This window comes from Chrysoperla carnea, chromosome 4, assembly GCF_905475395.1.
Source record: "Chrysoperla carnea chromosome 4, inChrCarn1.1, whole genome shotgun sequence".
NCBI classification, from domain to species: domain Eukaryota; kingdom Metazoa; phylum Arthropoda; class Insecta; order Neuroptera; family Chrysopidae; genus Chrysoperla; species Chrysoperla carnea.
Genome location: NC_058340.1, coordinates 36605059 through 36620464, shown reverse-complemented (window position 1 = coordinate 36620464; position 15406 = coordinate 36605059). Strand labels below are relative to the sequence as shown.

Below are 15406 nucleotides of genomic sequence, written 5' to 3'. Positions count from 1 at the left end.
CAAAGTTTGTAAATTGCTAATGAAACTAATTTGAAAATTGTGTATGAAATAAAATTAACCTTTGAGAGTAGTTAAATGTATTCCAATGGGATTTCTAGACTATTATTTTAGGGGTTTTTTTGCGTAGTATATGTTGTTTGACTTTCATTAGTAAATTAAATAAATTATTCTCCAGCGCTTATAATCTTTTTTGTAGAAGGCCTTTTTCACATGCTTTTAAAAGACTATTTTTGGGTATAGTTTTTTTTATTCATAAAATATCAAAAATTGTTTAAATTTCAAATAAGTTTTACAAAATTCATTTAGAGTAAAATCATTTTTCAATCAGCAATAAATCTATTTTTGTTTTGTGTTGTGGTGAAAAAATATGCGTTATACAACTAAAGGGTAAGACCTAAATGGACTTATTTTTCATCATACTTGAAATAGTTTAACAAGAGGGGCAAAAAAAAAAATGTTTTAACTTTTTGTTGTTGAAGGTATTATATTAAATCAATTTTCTTTTTTAAATATATTATTTTTCAATTTCTATAATATTTACCGAAATACATATTTAAAAAGACATAAATAGGTCATAACTATTAAGTTATTTCGGCTACCAGAATGATAGTTTTTGACTGAGACTGATTATAGTAATTATTACACTCATTAAAAACTTGTCAGTTCAAATAGGATTCACGAAAAAATATTTTAAATTATCTATCGTCAAACTCAACATAAATATTTCAAGAATAAAAATTAATATCATTAACTATTCTTACTGAATAAGGGCGTTTCTTATAATGTGGAACGAAAATTGTCGACAATTTTTAAACAAATTAACAATCCCTTTTGTTTGAAATTTTTACGATCAATGCAGTAATTTTGATGTGAAACGTCTATTTCGGCGGATCAGATCAGCCGTTAGTTGTTAGATAAAAATGACATGATCTCAAATGAATAGGGAATCATATTTATATCACCTTTGATTGTACAACTTACGATCTCTCTTAAAGTAAAACTAACTCCCTTAGAAATTCCGAAAATATTCTTTTAGCAAAAAAAATTGTATAAACGATCAGTATTTCTAGAATTATTGTATAGGTAGTGTTTAGTTTTATCCGAGTACCTATTGGTTTTAATACTGTTTTTTTAATCACTGCAAGATGATTTATGATCTTTTAAACTATAAAATCACAATATATTAAAGTTAAAAATGCAATATAATTTATAATAGCAAAAACGTAGTTAAATTAAAACCTTTTAACAAAAAAGTATGACTACTTCAAAAAAAGGACAAAATCATAAGCGGAAATTCATATTAAAATCTCATAATTTCATTTTGATTTAGTACCTGATATCGATGGAAAAATTATACTAAAAATTCCTTCTTATTTCATATTTAGACTACACTTGTGATTTTGTTGTATTGTTATACGATCATTTTGGTTTTTATGCAAAGTAAAATGTTCTTCTGCTCGTATAACTCTCCATTTGCATTTGAAGTCGGTTAAAATTAATAATCACTAGTATAAATTAAGCAAAATATTCGTGAAATATATTAGTAAGTTTTTATTTTTTCAAATCAAACACGTTATTATTTTGTGTATTTAATATTTTGTGTAATTTATTTAGTTGAAATTTATAAACTTGAAATGTTTCTATTGAAAATAGCTGTAATTCTTTGTGTCGGTTTAACACAAATAATAGGAACTGCAGCACAAGAAAATGAAGTTCTTAAACAAGAAGTTAAAATATTACCGCTGTCTAACTGGCCACGGGGTATACCTCGAGGTAGGCATGTTATAAACATATTATTTTTGTTTGTGCTCTAAATTTTTGTAGATACTAAACATCACAGCAAGTATGGATGTATACTGGATTTTTTTTTATTTGTTGGATTTTTTTTTTTTAGAACCATGTAATTACGTTAACCAAAGATGGAAAGTAGACTGTAACATCTGCACATGTGAATTATATGGAATATATATAGAATTATGGTGTCCTGTCGAAACGTGTCGACCTGGTGGAGATCCAAAACCTCAACGAGTCACATCTTTACTTGGAAAACTTTAAAATCCGGACAATATTACTGTGCGCAAGAAGTAGAAGAATAAGGAAACTTTTTGAATACTAATAACACACTTTTATTTATGGATGGATGAAAACAATTTGTCTTGATTTCTCGGAAATACCTACACAAATTAAATGATGTAAAAGTATTTAGAAAATCTACAAAAGAATTTAACTAAGAATTACTTGGAATTTTTTCTTATAAAAATTACAATATTATGTATTGGTAGAAAGTAATAATCGTCTTAAATACTGTAAAAGTAGGTACATACAAATCGAAAACAAAAAATAAAATATTTTAAATTCCTTGAAAAAAATATATTTTTTAAATCATGAAATGAAAAAAACAGAGAGATAAAATAATGTAAGTTTTGTGAGAAATCAACTTTTATTTTAGATAAAAATCAGAAGATTTGAATTTATGTTAGCAGGATTTGTATTCATTCTACAGTAATGTATTACATTCCCTAAAATTCTGATAGCAAAAAACCAACTGTTAACAAGTTGCAATGGCCAAATTGATTCAATAATTTTTGTCGAATAAATCATGAAATAATGGAATAAATCATGAATTTGTCATTTCATCAATTGTGTACACCGTATTAAATCAGTTTCTAATTGTTCGTAAAGAATCCGATTGTCCACCTGAGAGAATTTCTAATTGTCCATCTGAGCATGGAATTAAGCTTTTAAGAACTTTAATCAAAGGAAAGTTTCAGTGAATAATCAGATCAATCCATTTTTTAAACAAGCTTGTAGGTGCAGCTGTTTCTATCTTACACGCTTTATTGAGCTAAAAACGGGTAGTGATTTTAATTGTAATGTAAAATTTAAAGCGTGGGATGGTCTCTACATTCATTCTTTGAGTTATCTGAATTGACAGATATCAACCACCCTACACTTTGATTTTTATATTACAATTCAAATTATTATCCATTTTTTAGTGCAATAAATCGTGTTTTGATTTTAAATTTCACTAAATTCAAGATTGTGTATTGTTTGGGTAAGTATAATAAAAAAATTTTTTTAACGAGGCTGGATTTCGGTCTGACAACCTCCCACTTTAGGAGCGGCTAACCACTATACCACCTAACCGTTAGGATAACTATTATTATTTAAGATAATATTATTAAAGTAATAAAGGTAAGATCGCTTAGCCTGGTCAGAATAATAGGATAAAATTATTGTATTGTTATCAAAGCATGATATATGGATCAATTTTCAAGTTACTTGGATAATGACAAGTAGGTCAAAATCGACTTATACCTAAGATTTTATTACATCGTTTGTTAGTTATAAGTGAAGTTAATATTAGTGTGTTAAAATCGAAACTAAAGTAAAATAAGTTTAAGAATACACATTTGACTATAACTTAGAAATAACTGTGTAACAAGCAGAATGGTCATCCTGTAGATATAAATATGCGTATACATTTACTTTAAGAAAATAAACATTTACTATTTTTTCATATAATTTGTGGATTAAAATTTTTTTTAAGTATCAGCAGTGAAATGAAAAAACGCAGATGCTTTTGGAAATTAGTTTTATTTTGAAAGACAGAGAGCTCAGAGTGTCACATGATAGCGAGTGTTGTAAGCGCACACGCATTAGTGTTAGTCATAAATGTGCCTGAATTACTGAATGATTTTTCATTATAAAAACGGGATTAATTTTTAAAAATGCAAACAAATAACAATTAAAACTTACTTGTGGTGTCCACGTGCATGTTGCTCCCGTCGTAGCACGCGTCTGACTTTTCGATCTGGATCGCCATATTTTCTTGCTGACTAAACGACTGCCAACACTCGATGACGACTTTGATTTCTGCATGGCGACTGCAGCACCAGCTGTTACAGGGTGATTATTTATTGAGGAATGATTTTTATCAACATTTTGTTTATTGCCATGCAATAATTGTGATAAGAACGATTGTCCACTGGCAATTAAACCAGAAGGTGAAGGTGGGGACGAGGGTGAACTTTTCGGAGAAATTTGTGGAGGTGTTACACCCGATTGGGGATAAGTATTTAATAAAGTATTATCATCGCCAACAGTTGTTTCAAAACTACTTCGAGAACTAGTCATACGACTTCCGACATCCACACCAAAAACATAATCGTCTCCAGACACAGGAGACTGTGAATCGTGTGACATGGGTATCGTATCGAAGACTAATAATTTATATATTGTAATCCAATCGTCATTCGTTTGACAACCTTTATTTAAACCATCGTCATCACCAGGTTTAGTTATTTCACCTTTTGCTTTGATAAACCGTAAATTTTTATCGTAATTCACACGTTTAAAACGATCCACTTTATCAGCATCAACACTTTTTTTACGCGCCATCCGTAAATACCGTTTAATCGTATCACTTACCGATTGGGAAACGTCATCATGGTCGACACTACTTTTACGACGTGGGATACTTGGTTTTACCGGTGATTTCATACCTTCTTCCGTTTCACTATTGGCACTTTTTAACTTATTTTGATACTCCGTTTCTAATTCTTTTAATAAACGATCCGATAAAGGGTCGGTTTGTATTCCAGAATTAACGTAAATTGTTTCTTGCGATTCCTGTTGAATTGATATTAGTGGTGGTGGAGACATTGGTGGCGATAACATGCTTTTCGATTGAGATTTTCCTAAACGTTTCCAACTACCTAAATCATTATTATCTTCATACGAATCATATTCTTCATCCTCATCTTTTGCAATTTCACGGGTCGTATAATGTCTTAACGTGGGTCGAACAAATCTTGAACCTAAATGTGAACTGAAGTTACCAGAATTTGTGCCTCCTCGGGTATTTCGATAACCTTTTGTTTGTCGTAAATCTGCATACAATTTTTCCAACATTTTACGATCCGTTAAAATATCCGAAATTATTTGCTGTCGATTGGGTGATTTACTAAAATAGCGATTGAATGTTTCTGATAATGACTTTTGCATATAATCTCCTTCGAATTCGACACTGGTTGCGTAACGACTTGGTGAATGTGAATATGATTTTTGGGAGGCATAGATCGAATTTAAATGTTGTTGAAGTTTGTCGACCAACGCATGGTAATCAAATGTTCCTCCCTTATCATCCACTTTACCCGAAGCATTATTTGTATCTTGAATTTTTAGAAAATCACCTAACATTTGAGCTAATTTTACATCATCGTCGTTATCTTCTTCGGAGGTTGCAGGTAAATCTAATTTTTTCAATGTACTTCTAGGGCCACCTGATCCAAACTGCTGACTAGATGTTGATGGTGTATTTTTGTTTAAAAAATCCAATTTCATTTTGTGTATATCAAAACGACCCCCTGAAATATGTTGCGGCGTAAAAAATTGTTGCTTTCTTCCCAGCTCTTCACATTCATCTGCAGAGCTAGATTTCGTTCGGCAACTACCACCTTTACGATTTCTTCGACTACGATGTGAACGAAATCCCAACGCACCTGGATACGAACTTTTTCGCCAAAGTAGAAAACGTGGTTCACGTTGGCACACTTCTTGAAAGTATGCTTCAATTTTTGGAACATCTTCAGGTCGATTAAGTGCACCATCTGGTATTAGTTTACGACCAGCATCGGCCATATAACGCCAGGTTTTTCGTGTCAAAAGCCATCGTTCTTTTGGCTTTTTCGATTTACGTTCTTTGGTTGATTTGCCCATTTCGATATGTGCAGAGGTTGAGGAGATTCTTCTACCAGCTAAACGTTTACGGCCATAATCAGCCATTGTTTTAATAAATTATCACAGTAAAATTATGTTTTATATTAACTATTACATTATGAGTTTTTTAATCAATATATTATTTTATTTTTAAATGTTTATATCACAAAACAAAAATTCCTTTGCGCAAAAAAAAATTTATATCACAGAATGTTCGTAAAAGAAAAACCTTTAATTTCTTTTATTAGATATTTCATGTTGTGTTTCATATTCGTTAATTTAGTTGATTGGTATTCAAATTAGTTGTCAAAAAATAGTTGATAGATATTTGATTTATTTTTAAAACATTCTTGCAGTTTTACTTTTTTTTATAAATTTGTTATTTTTAGATAATTATTTTGTTTCTTTAAAATTTGAAAAAAAGAGAAAAAATAAGTTAATTGTCACACATTGAATTCATTTAGAGGTTTTTCTTATTTATTTATTTTTATTTGCACGATCTTTAGTATTTTCAGTGTGAAGGTAGCACCTGAAGGATAACAAGATTAAATTCGATTAAAATTTTCCTAACTAAAACTTTTTTTTCAATTAATCATCACACGAAGCTGATTACAGCTTATACAGCTTCAAGGCATAATTTGTTTGCTCACTTTTTGGTGTCCTCAAAATATTATCCATGGATGTTTACAAGAGTTAGAATCTTGACTCAATTGAACCGTGTATCCAGAACTAATAAAGTTTGAAAAGTTCTGGAACATAGAACGTTTAAAGGAGTTTTAGAGTCAAATATTCCGAACATACTAATCCGAATATTATCAGCCATTAGCTTTCACCTTTTAGAAACTGAAACTAATTCAATTTATATGGATCCATCGTATGTGTAGGCCAAAAAAAAGAATGATATTTTCAACATACTTTCATTTGAAAGGTGCTAACTTCACACAGCTCTTAACGTTAGTCATCATTTTAAAACTTATAATGATAATTAGATTGATTTACGAAGTTATTTATTGTAGGTAGTAAAGTAAGTAGTAAGATGAGTTTTGACAAACAAATCTTTCAACACAATGTGTGCGAATTGAATTTATTTACTTCGTGGGATAATAATAGAGTTTTGCATTCAGTAAAAATAATATAATAATATTTTTGATTTCAAATCAACTTTTTTGTTATGTATTTATTTTAATATATTTAAATTTTTTAAATCAATATAATTCGCTGTAATTTAATTCAAATATTTTATATACACATTCGGGAAAATTCAGGAAAATTTATTTTCTTAATTCATATCTTAATTCATATCTTAGTTGATATATTTATTTGATTGCTTCATGAGAAAATAAAAAGAAAGAGATAGTTCATGGACATCAACTATTGAAAAATTTTTTGTAATAAGTATCGAAAAATTTTGACGGTTATTTTTAACAATTTTGAGCAAATGAATTGGGGACCCATTTTCAAGAAAACGGTTTTTCGATATGTTGCTGTGTTTTGAGATTTTTTTCAGTTAAATAACTATTATCTTCTAAGCAAAAATTTTGATTTTTGTGCAAGTCCTAATGAGCTAGGGACTTCTTTATAATACAGTACAAATCATCATCCGGTGAGAAAGTATTACCTGTTTCATTTCTTTTAAGTTTTTGTAATTAAAAATTATGGTTGCTATAACTACATGTTCATAGCAACCATAATTTTTAATATTACATAGTCATGTTCATAAGCTGCTCCATCTATGGTCTAAGAGACCGTATAAGGCCAATTTCAACCATCTGATAGCCAGAGAAGACATATTTTTTATGAATATTTATTGATTTTTAAACACTCATAACACAGTTTTTCAATCGAAAAGTGTTCATGGCTTTTTTTAATCAATTTTTTCCATAAACAGTTTTTTGAGGCGCCTTTACTATTATTATTTGCAATTAAATTATCTTTCTTCTGATACCAATTTTATATGGTAAGACAAGGTCTGTTAACCAATCGAAATTGGTATTAGAAGAAATATGATTTCATTACGAAATTCATGGTATACGCTTGCCTGAAAAAAAAAACGTTCATAGGAAAAATTGATTAAGATGAATTTAATAAAAAATAGCCATTTTTCAATAGTGTAAGAGTGTTTAAAAATCAATAAAATTTCATAAAAAATATGTCTCTGGTTATCGGATGGGTGAAGATCGATCTTAAACCGTCTTTTGTGTTACTAGAAAAAGGCCAAGATAAGAAGTAGCCATCATGGTAAAGAGTATTTTGTTAAATAGTAGCTTGATTCAGTTTTGTGTGCGCATATTTTTTTATAAGGAGACTATTTCAACAATTTTAGATTTTTAACACATACTTTTATATATTGCAAGCCTTTATAAATAAAATTTCCATAGTAAATAAATAAATTCAAAGTTATATATAAGGAAAAACTTGGAAAATATTATTACAAGAGTTTTATATAGATTTTAGTTTAAAATCAGATACAATGAAAAGTTCTAAAACAGAATATTAATTTTACAACAAGTCATTTTTCATAAAGTTCTGTTATATGATGATCATATTATCAACATGTAAGATGCACAAGCACTTATCAACTACATGAAATCTTTTTAACTATACATTATATTTTTTTATAATGTATAAATAGAATTCAATAGCAAATAATATAATTTCTTTTACTCACTAACTCTCAAAAGGAATATTAAATTTACCCTTTTTATCTACTTATAATGTTATATCCATTTTATACTTAAAAAAATGAATTGTAGACAAACTGATAATATTAAATAAACTTCACTTTGCAGTTATTTTCATTAAAAAAATAACGTATTTTGTACCTACAATATTAATAATCATGTTTTAATTGAACTAAATTCAATTACAAGAGGATTTTCACAAAATTTAACACAGAACTGCAAAAATTTTCCACATGCCCTTCATATGGATTAGGTACACTTTGCATATGTTAACTCTACCCGAAATAACAGATTACCAAGGCCGCACTCACAATTTAAACAGGATTGTTATTAGCTATTATTCAAGTGCGAGTTTACGAATCCGAAACAACTACAAAAAAAGTGATGATGTTAAAACGGATGAATAGATTTTCTTGACACATAACTCAGAACACGGCTCGCAAGAATCAATAAGACCTGATTTATGTCGGAGGTTTCTTTAAATTTTTAATTTTTTTTATAATTTTATGAAATGTGATTGTTTTAAGTACTCATTCCGCTGTTACGAGAAAATTTGGTGATTACACGGAAATAAAGAGAAATAACTAAATTCTTTTAGATAGATAGAACCTTAGAAGAAAATAACTAAATCAGCACAAAAACTATGTTTTTTTCTGTGATTAAGTGTTGGTTCTTTTTTTTACTTTGAGCATAAGTTGCATTAAAAGATCGTTATTTGAAGCAAATATAACGTCATAGTTTGCAATTTGTGTTGATTTTTGAGTGCAATGGAAATAGGACATGTGACATGTGCACATTACGTACGAGTGACTCATAGATATAATTATTTTCTACTTTTTAGTACAATAAAAGCTTATCCCTTAAAAAGTATTTTTTAATAAAATTTTTTTATTAATTAATTGATTTATTATTCAAGAAAGTTATGAATATGAGATCTTAGAATATTTATGAGCATATAGCCTCAGCAGCTGAGCACAATAAAAGAATAAATAATAATAAAAAATTTAAAGATTCAAAATAGTGATTTTAAAAAGACAAATTGAGTCTACTATACTCTGATAAGAAAGTTGAATGACTGTCCATTAATATTAAAATAATCAAAAAAGTATTATTAATGTAAAATTTATTATAATAATCTTTTTTAATTGATATATAAGTACATACGGAATTTCCTTGAAAAATAGAATTATTTTATGAAAATAGGAAATGTCAACTTTAGGATATGTGAGTTTATTTTAGGTATATGAATATTATATGTATATAATATACGTTGATAAAACAATATTTAATAAACGTCTTCTTACTTTGATTAAATAGCCTACAGCAATTATTTTCAACGTTCTTAGGCGTTACCATCGTCGTGTGTGTACGTTAATACCGCATGTTATAATTATACTTATAAAGTAAATTAGATGTGATATGATCTCATACAGATTATGATATTATAAAATGAAAACCCTGTTGAGTTTTCCATTAGGAGCTGTAGCATAACTTATCTTATGAAATTATGTGTATAATAAATATGTTCATGCTACTAATATCAGAAATTACTTTCCTATCTTAGAACGTTAACGTAGCTAGTAAGGAACTTTAAAAATCTGTAGCTTTCAAAAAAAAACATGTTCAGATAGCTATAGTAAAATTTATTTTCTTCAACCTTCCTGTTATTGTTTTCATTAAAAAATAGTAAGCCCAAATAAGTTTGTGCTTTATTCTCTTATTTTGAATTTATCTCTGTACGAATTTCACTGAAAAACGATCATACAATCATAAATTCGATTAACTTATATTTTCTAATAATTTTTTAGATTGTTTTAATAAATACATCGGACAGAGGGAAAAAATTCAAGATAATTTTATGTATAAGACATACCACACAAGGTCTTTTTGAACGTAAACATTTGTTTATGTAAGGTGTCCCAAAATTACGCAAGTTACGCAAGAATTAATTTTAATAAAAAACACAGTTTTTTAATAAAAAAAGTTGTAAATTTTGTATTAATACGTAAAGTTTACGGTATCGAATGTGCATAATTTGGTGGTACATAGAAGTGTTTTTTCGAAATTTTCCTTAATCATTTTTCATAAATATAACTGGATAGTGGTGATACAGGTAGGAATTTTCTCCTTCAAGGCGTGAGTGGTCGCAAAGTTGTTGTCAGAAACATCAAAAAACTCCTTGGAAAGAAATCACATAATGTACTTCAGACTCAAGAATTTTTTTCTGCTTTAAATTACAGGATTTTTGTACTTAAAAAGAGAGAAGGAGTGCCTCCATTTTAAGGAAAAACATTTTGGTTTTTTCTCCGTTACCGTACACGTTACACCAAAAATGGTAGTAACCTTTATTGAAGATAATTAAATTTCCCATATCACTATCACTATTTATTTTTTTTTATCACTGTTTATGACTTATACGACTATGACGATTTACTTATTGCTTATTTGACCGATATCTCTTCTAATATTTGTTTAAACAATAAAATGCTAGCTTTTAAAACTACAAATTTCCTAAAACTTTTACTTTAAACTTTTCTTTCTAAAATGAATATATGAACATTTTTGCAGATATTACGCGTGTGTAGTTTATACGAAAATTGGAAGCTATAGCTGCATAAACATTATTATTTTTAAAACCTTGCCCAATAGTGAAAACGCATGTTTTTCGCCGAGTGGTCCATTTTATCAAACCCCAAACCAACTATCACGCTGTCTTTGATTTTTTTATTGTCAACGCTTTACCACTCAAATGGGAACACATTCAAATCTTGAATTGATCATTCGTTAATTTTTTAACACCCTTTACTAGCAGAAAATCAGTATTACAAACAAAAGAATAATAAATTTGAGTTAAAATAAGATTAGTCTTGATGATGTATGTACGTGCGGTACCTATCTTAAAAATATATAATAATAAAGTTGGATTTATAATAGGATAACAGAGACAATATATTTTTAACAAAGCCTTGCTTGCTTTATGCGTATCACGAAAAAAAATGGATAAAAAATGAAAAAAAGCACAACAATCATAATGTCATGCCGGTCAATATTGTACAGAAAATATAATTATAATAACTATTATAAGAAAATTTTATTTTTACAATTATCTTTTATATGCTTTTTAATTGGATCTTTTTCACAACCTAACATTGTAGTCACATCAATGAATGGTTTTAGTCGGGAGTCCCCCGATTTTGATTTTTTTTTTTTTCAAAATGATTCTTTTTGTATATAATTTAAAATCAGGAACATTTCAGATGAGGGAAATAATTTGAAGAGACACTGTCGTGACTAATATATCGACGCCCAGCCTGAATTTATACTTTAGCTGTCACATAAGAAAGGATTTTTCGAAATTCATGCCCTAAAAGGGTGAAATAGCGGATGAATTTCGATGAAATAATTTTTTTAATTCCAATTTTGATAATACTGAGTATATAAGGTAATTTTAATAGAATAAGTACAAAAATCGGTTGCATTTGATGACTGGTCGAATAATTTTTTGAGATACTGGCTAAAACCGATCCAAATATTGCGATAACTCAGAAACTCTGCATCCAATCATTAAATTAACCTGATTTTTATACTTTTTGGATCAAAATTACCCCATCCACAGACTTTCTTCAAATTCCAAAACAAAAATTTTTGATAATTGTTGAAAAAATGATAATTGTTTTTATCGCCATGTTCGATAAAACTCAGTATATAAGGTAATTTTGACCCAAAAAGTACAAAAAATTAAAAATAGTAAATGCTAAACCATTCATGGCCAACTTTTCTGATATGCTCAATAAATTATGACTATTTTACATTTAACAAAATTGAAAACTGCACATCAAGAAAGGTGGAGGCTATAAAGCGGTGTTTTTACTTTTAAGCCCAGTGAAACGGGCGGATATCAGGCTAGTATTACTATATTTTAAACATTTTTTAAAATCAATCTTATAATTTTACAACCCATAGTAACATTGTTAATCATACCAAACGTGATCTTTTGTTGGTGTTGTAAAATAATTTGTATGGAGTTTACTATACAAACTTTAATCGTTATTTAATCGAATATTAGAGTGTTTTTTCGGCTATTGGATACAGAAAAATATTATACAACTCACGCCCAGAATAAAATGTTGGATGTTTTGGCGTGTGTAATAAAATCGCTTTGGTCTTTTTGTCACACAGCAGGAAGCACAACTTTCTGGCCAAGTGTCGTAATATACTATTTATTAGTTTAATGTGCATTAAAAGATTATCCTTTTTAAGAAACACCCCTTATATTTGTTTATAAAACCTTAACAACATGTTATTCAAAAAAACATAATAAGTTTTGTTTTCGAATTATAAAATCGTATTCTGTTATTTCTAGTATTATCCAAAAGATGTTCCGAATTAATTACCTCAATACAACGATTGTTATGAAAAACCAACAACCACGTATTTATGTAAGTAACTAAGTGTTTCAAGATGTAACATATGTTACAAAATACGTGAAAATTGTACGTAATTTTAAAATTAAAATGTCTAGATTTGAATTTAAAAAAGTATTAAAAATGTCTCGATTTTTAAGTATGAGTGTTATTCAAAAATATGACCAACTGTTGTCCAATGAAAAACACTAAAATGACATAAGCATTTATTTTAATATTATAATAATGATTTGAAGAAAAAGAAAACTTAAAAATACAATCAATGATTCATACAGTTGTACAATTTTTTTGAACAAACTCGCTATATTCAATGTTCTCAAATACAAAATTTTTGCCGAAATTTAGTATTTTAAAACATAAATATTAAACCGCAAGCTTAAAATGAAGTTTCTGTAATTATACTATGAAGTTTATTGGTTTTAATAATATTTAAATAATCAGGCAACCCCCCCCCCTTAAATTTTCAGAATTGATTTAGACTTTGTCCAACTTCATATTAAAAACAAGTGAAAACAAACAATTGACTGAGTTAATTGTTAAAATACCATGTATAGACTGTGTTGATTACACTGTCACATTACACATATATACATGTCATACATACATAACTGATATTCGCATATAATACATACTTAATAAATTGCACCTAATTTGCGCTCTCTCGCTCTCTATGTTGCCCATTTACGAACTTGACCTCCCTTTTTATGTCCTGAACACGCTGTTAAAATTTCAGCTTGATATTATTTTTCGTTTTTGAGTTATCGTGTTGACAGACAGGCAGATGGACAGACAACCAAAAATGGACTAATTAGGTGATTTTGTGAACACCTATACCAAAATTATTATCGTAGCATCTATATTTTTAAGCGTTACAAACTTGGCACTAAACTTAATATAGGTTGCAAAGTTCCTGAATTTTGTTTTATGTATCGTTTTGTCAACGCTCCTACAAACAATTATGAATATCCTTTTCGAGAAAACTCCTCGAAAATTTAAATATTTAAAAATAAGATGATTCCAATGTACCTATCAAGTAAAATTTCACTCAAAAATTGTACGCCTCTATTTTCCTCATTTCAGATTTGGGTAGCATTATAATTTAAAAGAATTGAATAAAATCCCCAAAGAGATCCACAAATCAAAGAAATCCACACCTGAATTAAATATGAACAAATTTAAACACTTGTAATACCAAGAGATTCACATAATATTGAATTTTAGAATAAAGTTGTAAACATATTTATTCATTACGTTATACAAACCAAACTAACCACTAGAATTTAATGGAAATGCAAATAGAATAAAACGGTATAGTTTGTTGTTATTTGAACACGCGCCTCTATCTTCTAATCCAAAAAACCGTTTAGTAATTTAATCCAAAATGTAAATGTTATAGAAATGACACTGCTGTAGATGGAATTTCTAAGTATTTATTCTACCGCTTACCGTGATATTTTGTTATAACACGTTTTCAATACAATCTACAGGACAGACATAAACAAAAAATAAAGATAGATTATATTGGATTATATGTTGTAAAAGAGAAATAATTATCTTGGCAAACATCAACATTTTATTAAACTTTCCATACAAAAGCAGATATTCGACAAACCTCAAAAGTTTTCATTTATGCAAAGCTGATTACCAAAGATTAATAAGCCATTTTTTGACTGCAATCTTTATGGGCTACGAAAGATACTTCCCACAATATAAGGCTAATTATTTTAAACCAAATTATTTTGTGGATATAGGTAACACATAAAGCTCACTGTTTTTAAAATTTTTCTAATATACTTCTTCACAAGCTTCGAAATGACTCTATTGAAAATAGACTGTTTAGAAATGAGCTTTCAATTAACAGTCCAAGAAATAGCTTTATTATCGCATTTTTAGTATCACAAAACTGTATGGTACAAACATTATACATTCGATTTCCAATGTACTAGGTTCGTATACGAGCCCAAAAAAATTTTTTTTTAAATATTTCTGTAAATACATATAAGACTTACAGAAAAAATAATACCTACGCTAATGTACTGTTCTAATAATTAGGATTTTCACTCTCTTAATAAGTAATAGTAGGTATTTAAGTTTATTTATTCTACCAAAAATGCATTTTGACGCTATTACTACGTAGCGATTGGCGCAAATTCGAGAAGGATATATATATATATATATATATATATATATATATATATATATATATATATATATATATATATATCATTGGTTCATGGAAAAGAATCGAACAAGAATTTGACTTCTAAAATTAGTACCTTAAATTTTCAGAAAAATATCTTGTAAATAAAAAAAGTCAGCGCTACATTTATAATTTACCAAGATGCGAAAGGAATATAATTTCTTCTTTTTTTTTTGTATTCACTAAATTCAAGAAGTGGATTCTGTTAAACATAGTTGAAGCATACAAGTAGAAACCGGAAGAGAGTTGTATATGTAAGGTGTGCTTTTGGAATTTAAGTACTTGACATCAGTTCTTGAGTCGATAGAATCCCGTCTAGCTTCAATTCCCTCTATAGTACTTCCTGTATACATAAAACGCGTTGTAACAGGAGAACTCAA

General features: G+C 28.4%; 1 protein-coding gene across 1 annotated transcript in view; it reads right to left on the bottom strand.

Moving 5' to 3' along the window:
* LOC123297453 overlaps nucleotides 1-5830 on the bottom strand; it is a 53492-nt gene extending 47662 nt beyond the window's left edge. Inside the window, exon 1 of the mRNA XM_044879117.1 lies at nucleotides 3760-5830. Coding sequence (XP_044735052.1) covers nucleotides 3760-5787 — 2028 coding nt within the window. The 5' untranslated portion in view covers nucleotides 5788-5830. The remainder of the gene's footprint in view (nucleotides 1-3759) is intronic.
* Between the last annotated feature and the right edge of the window lie 9576 nt (nucleotides 5831-15406).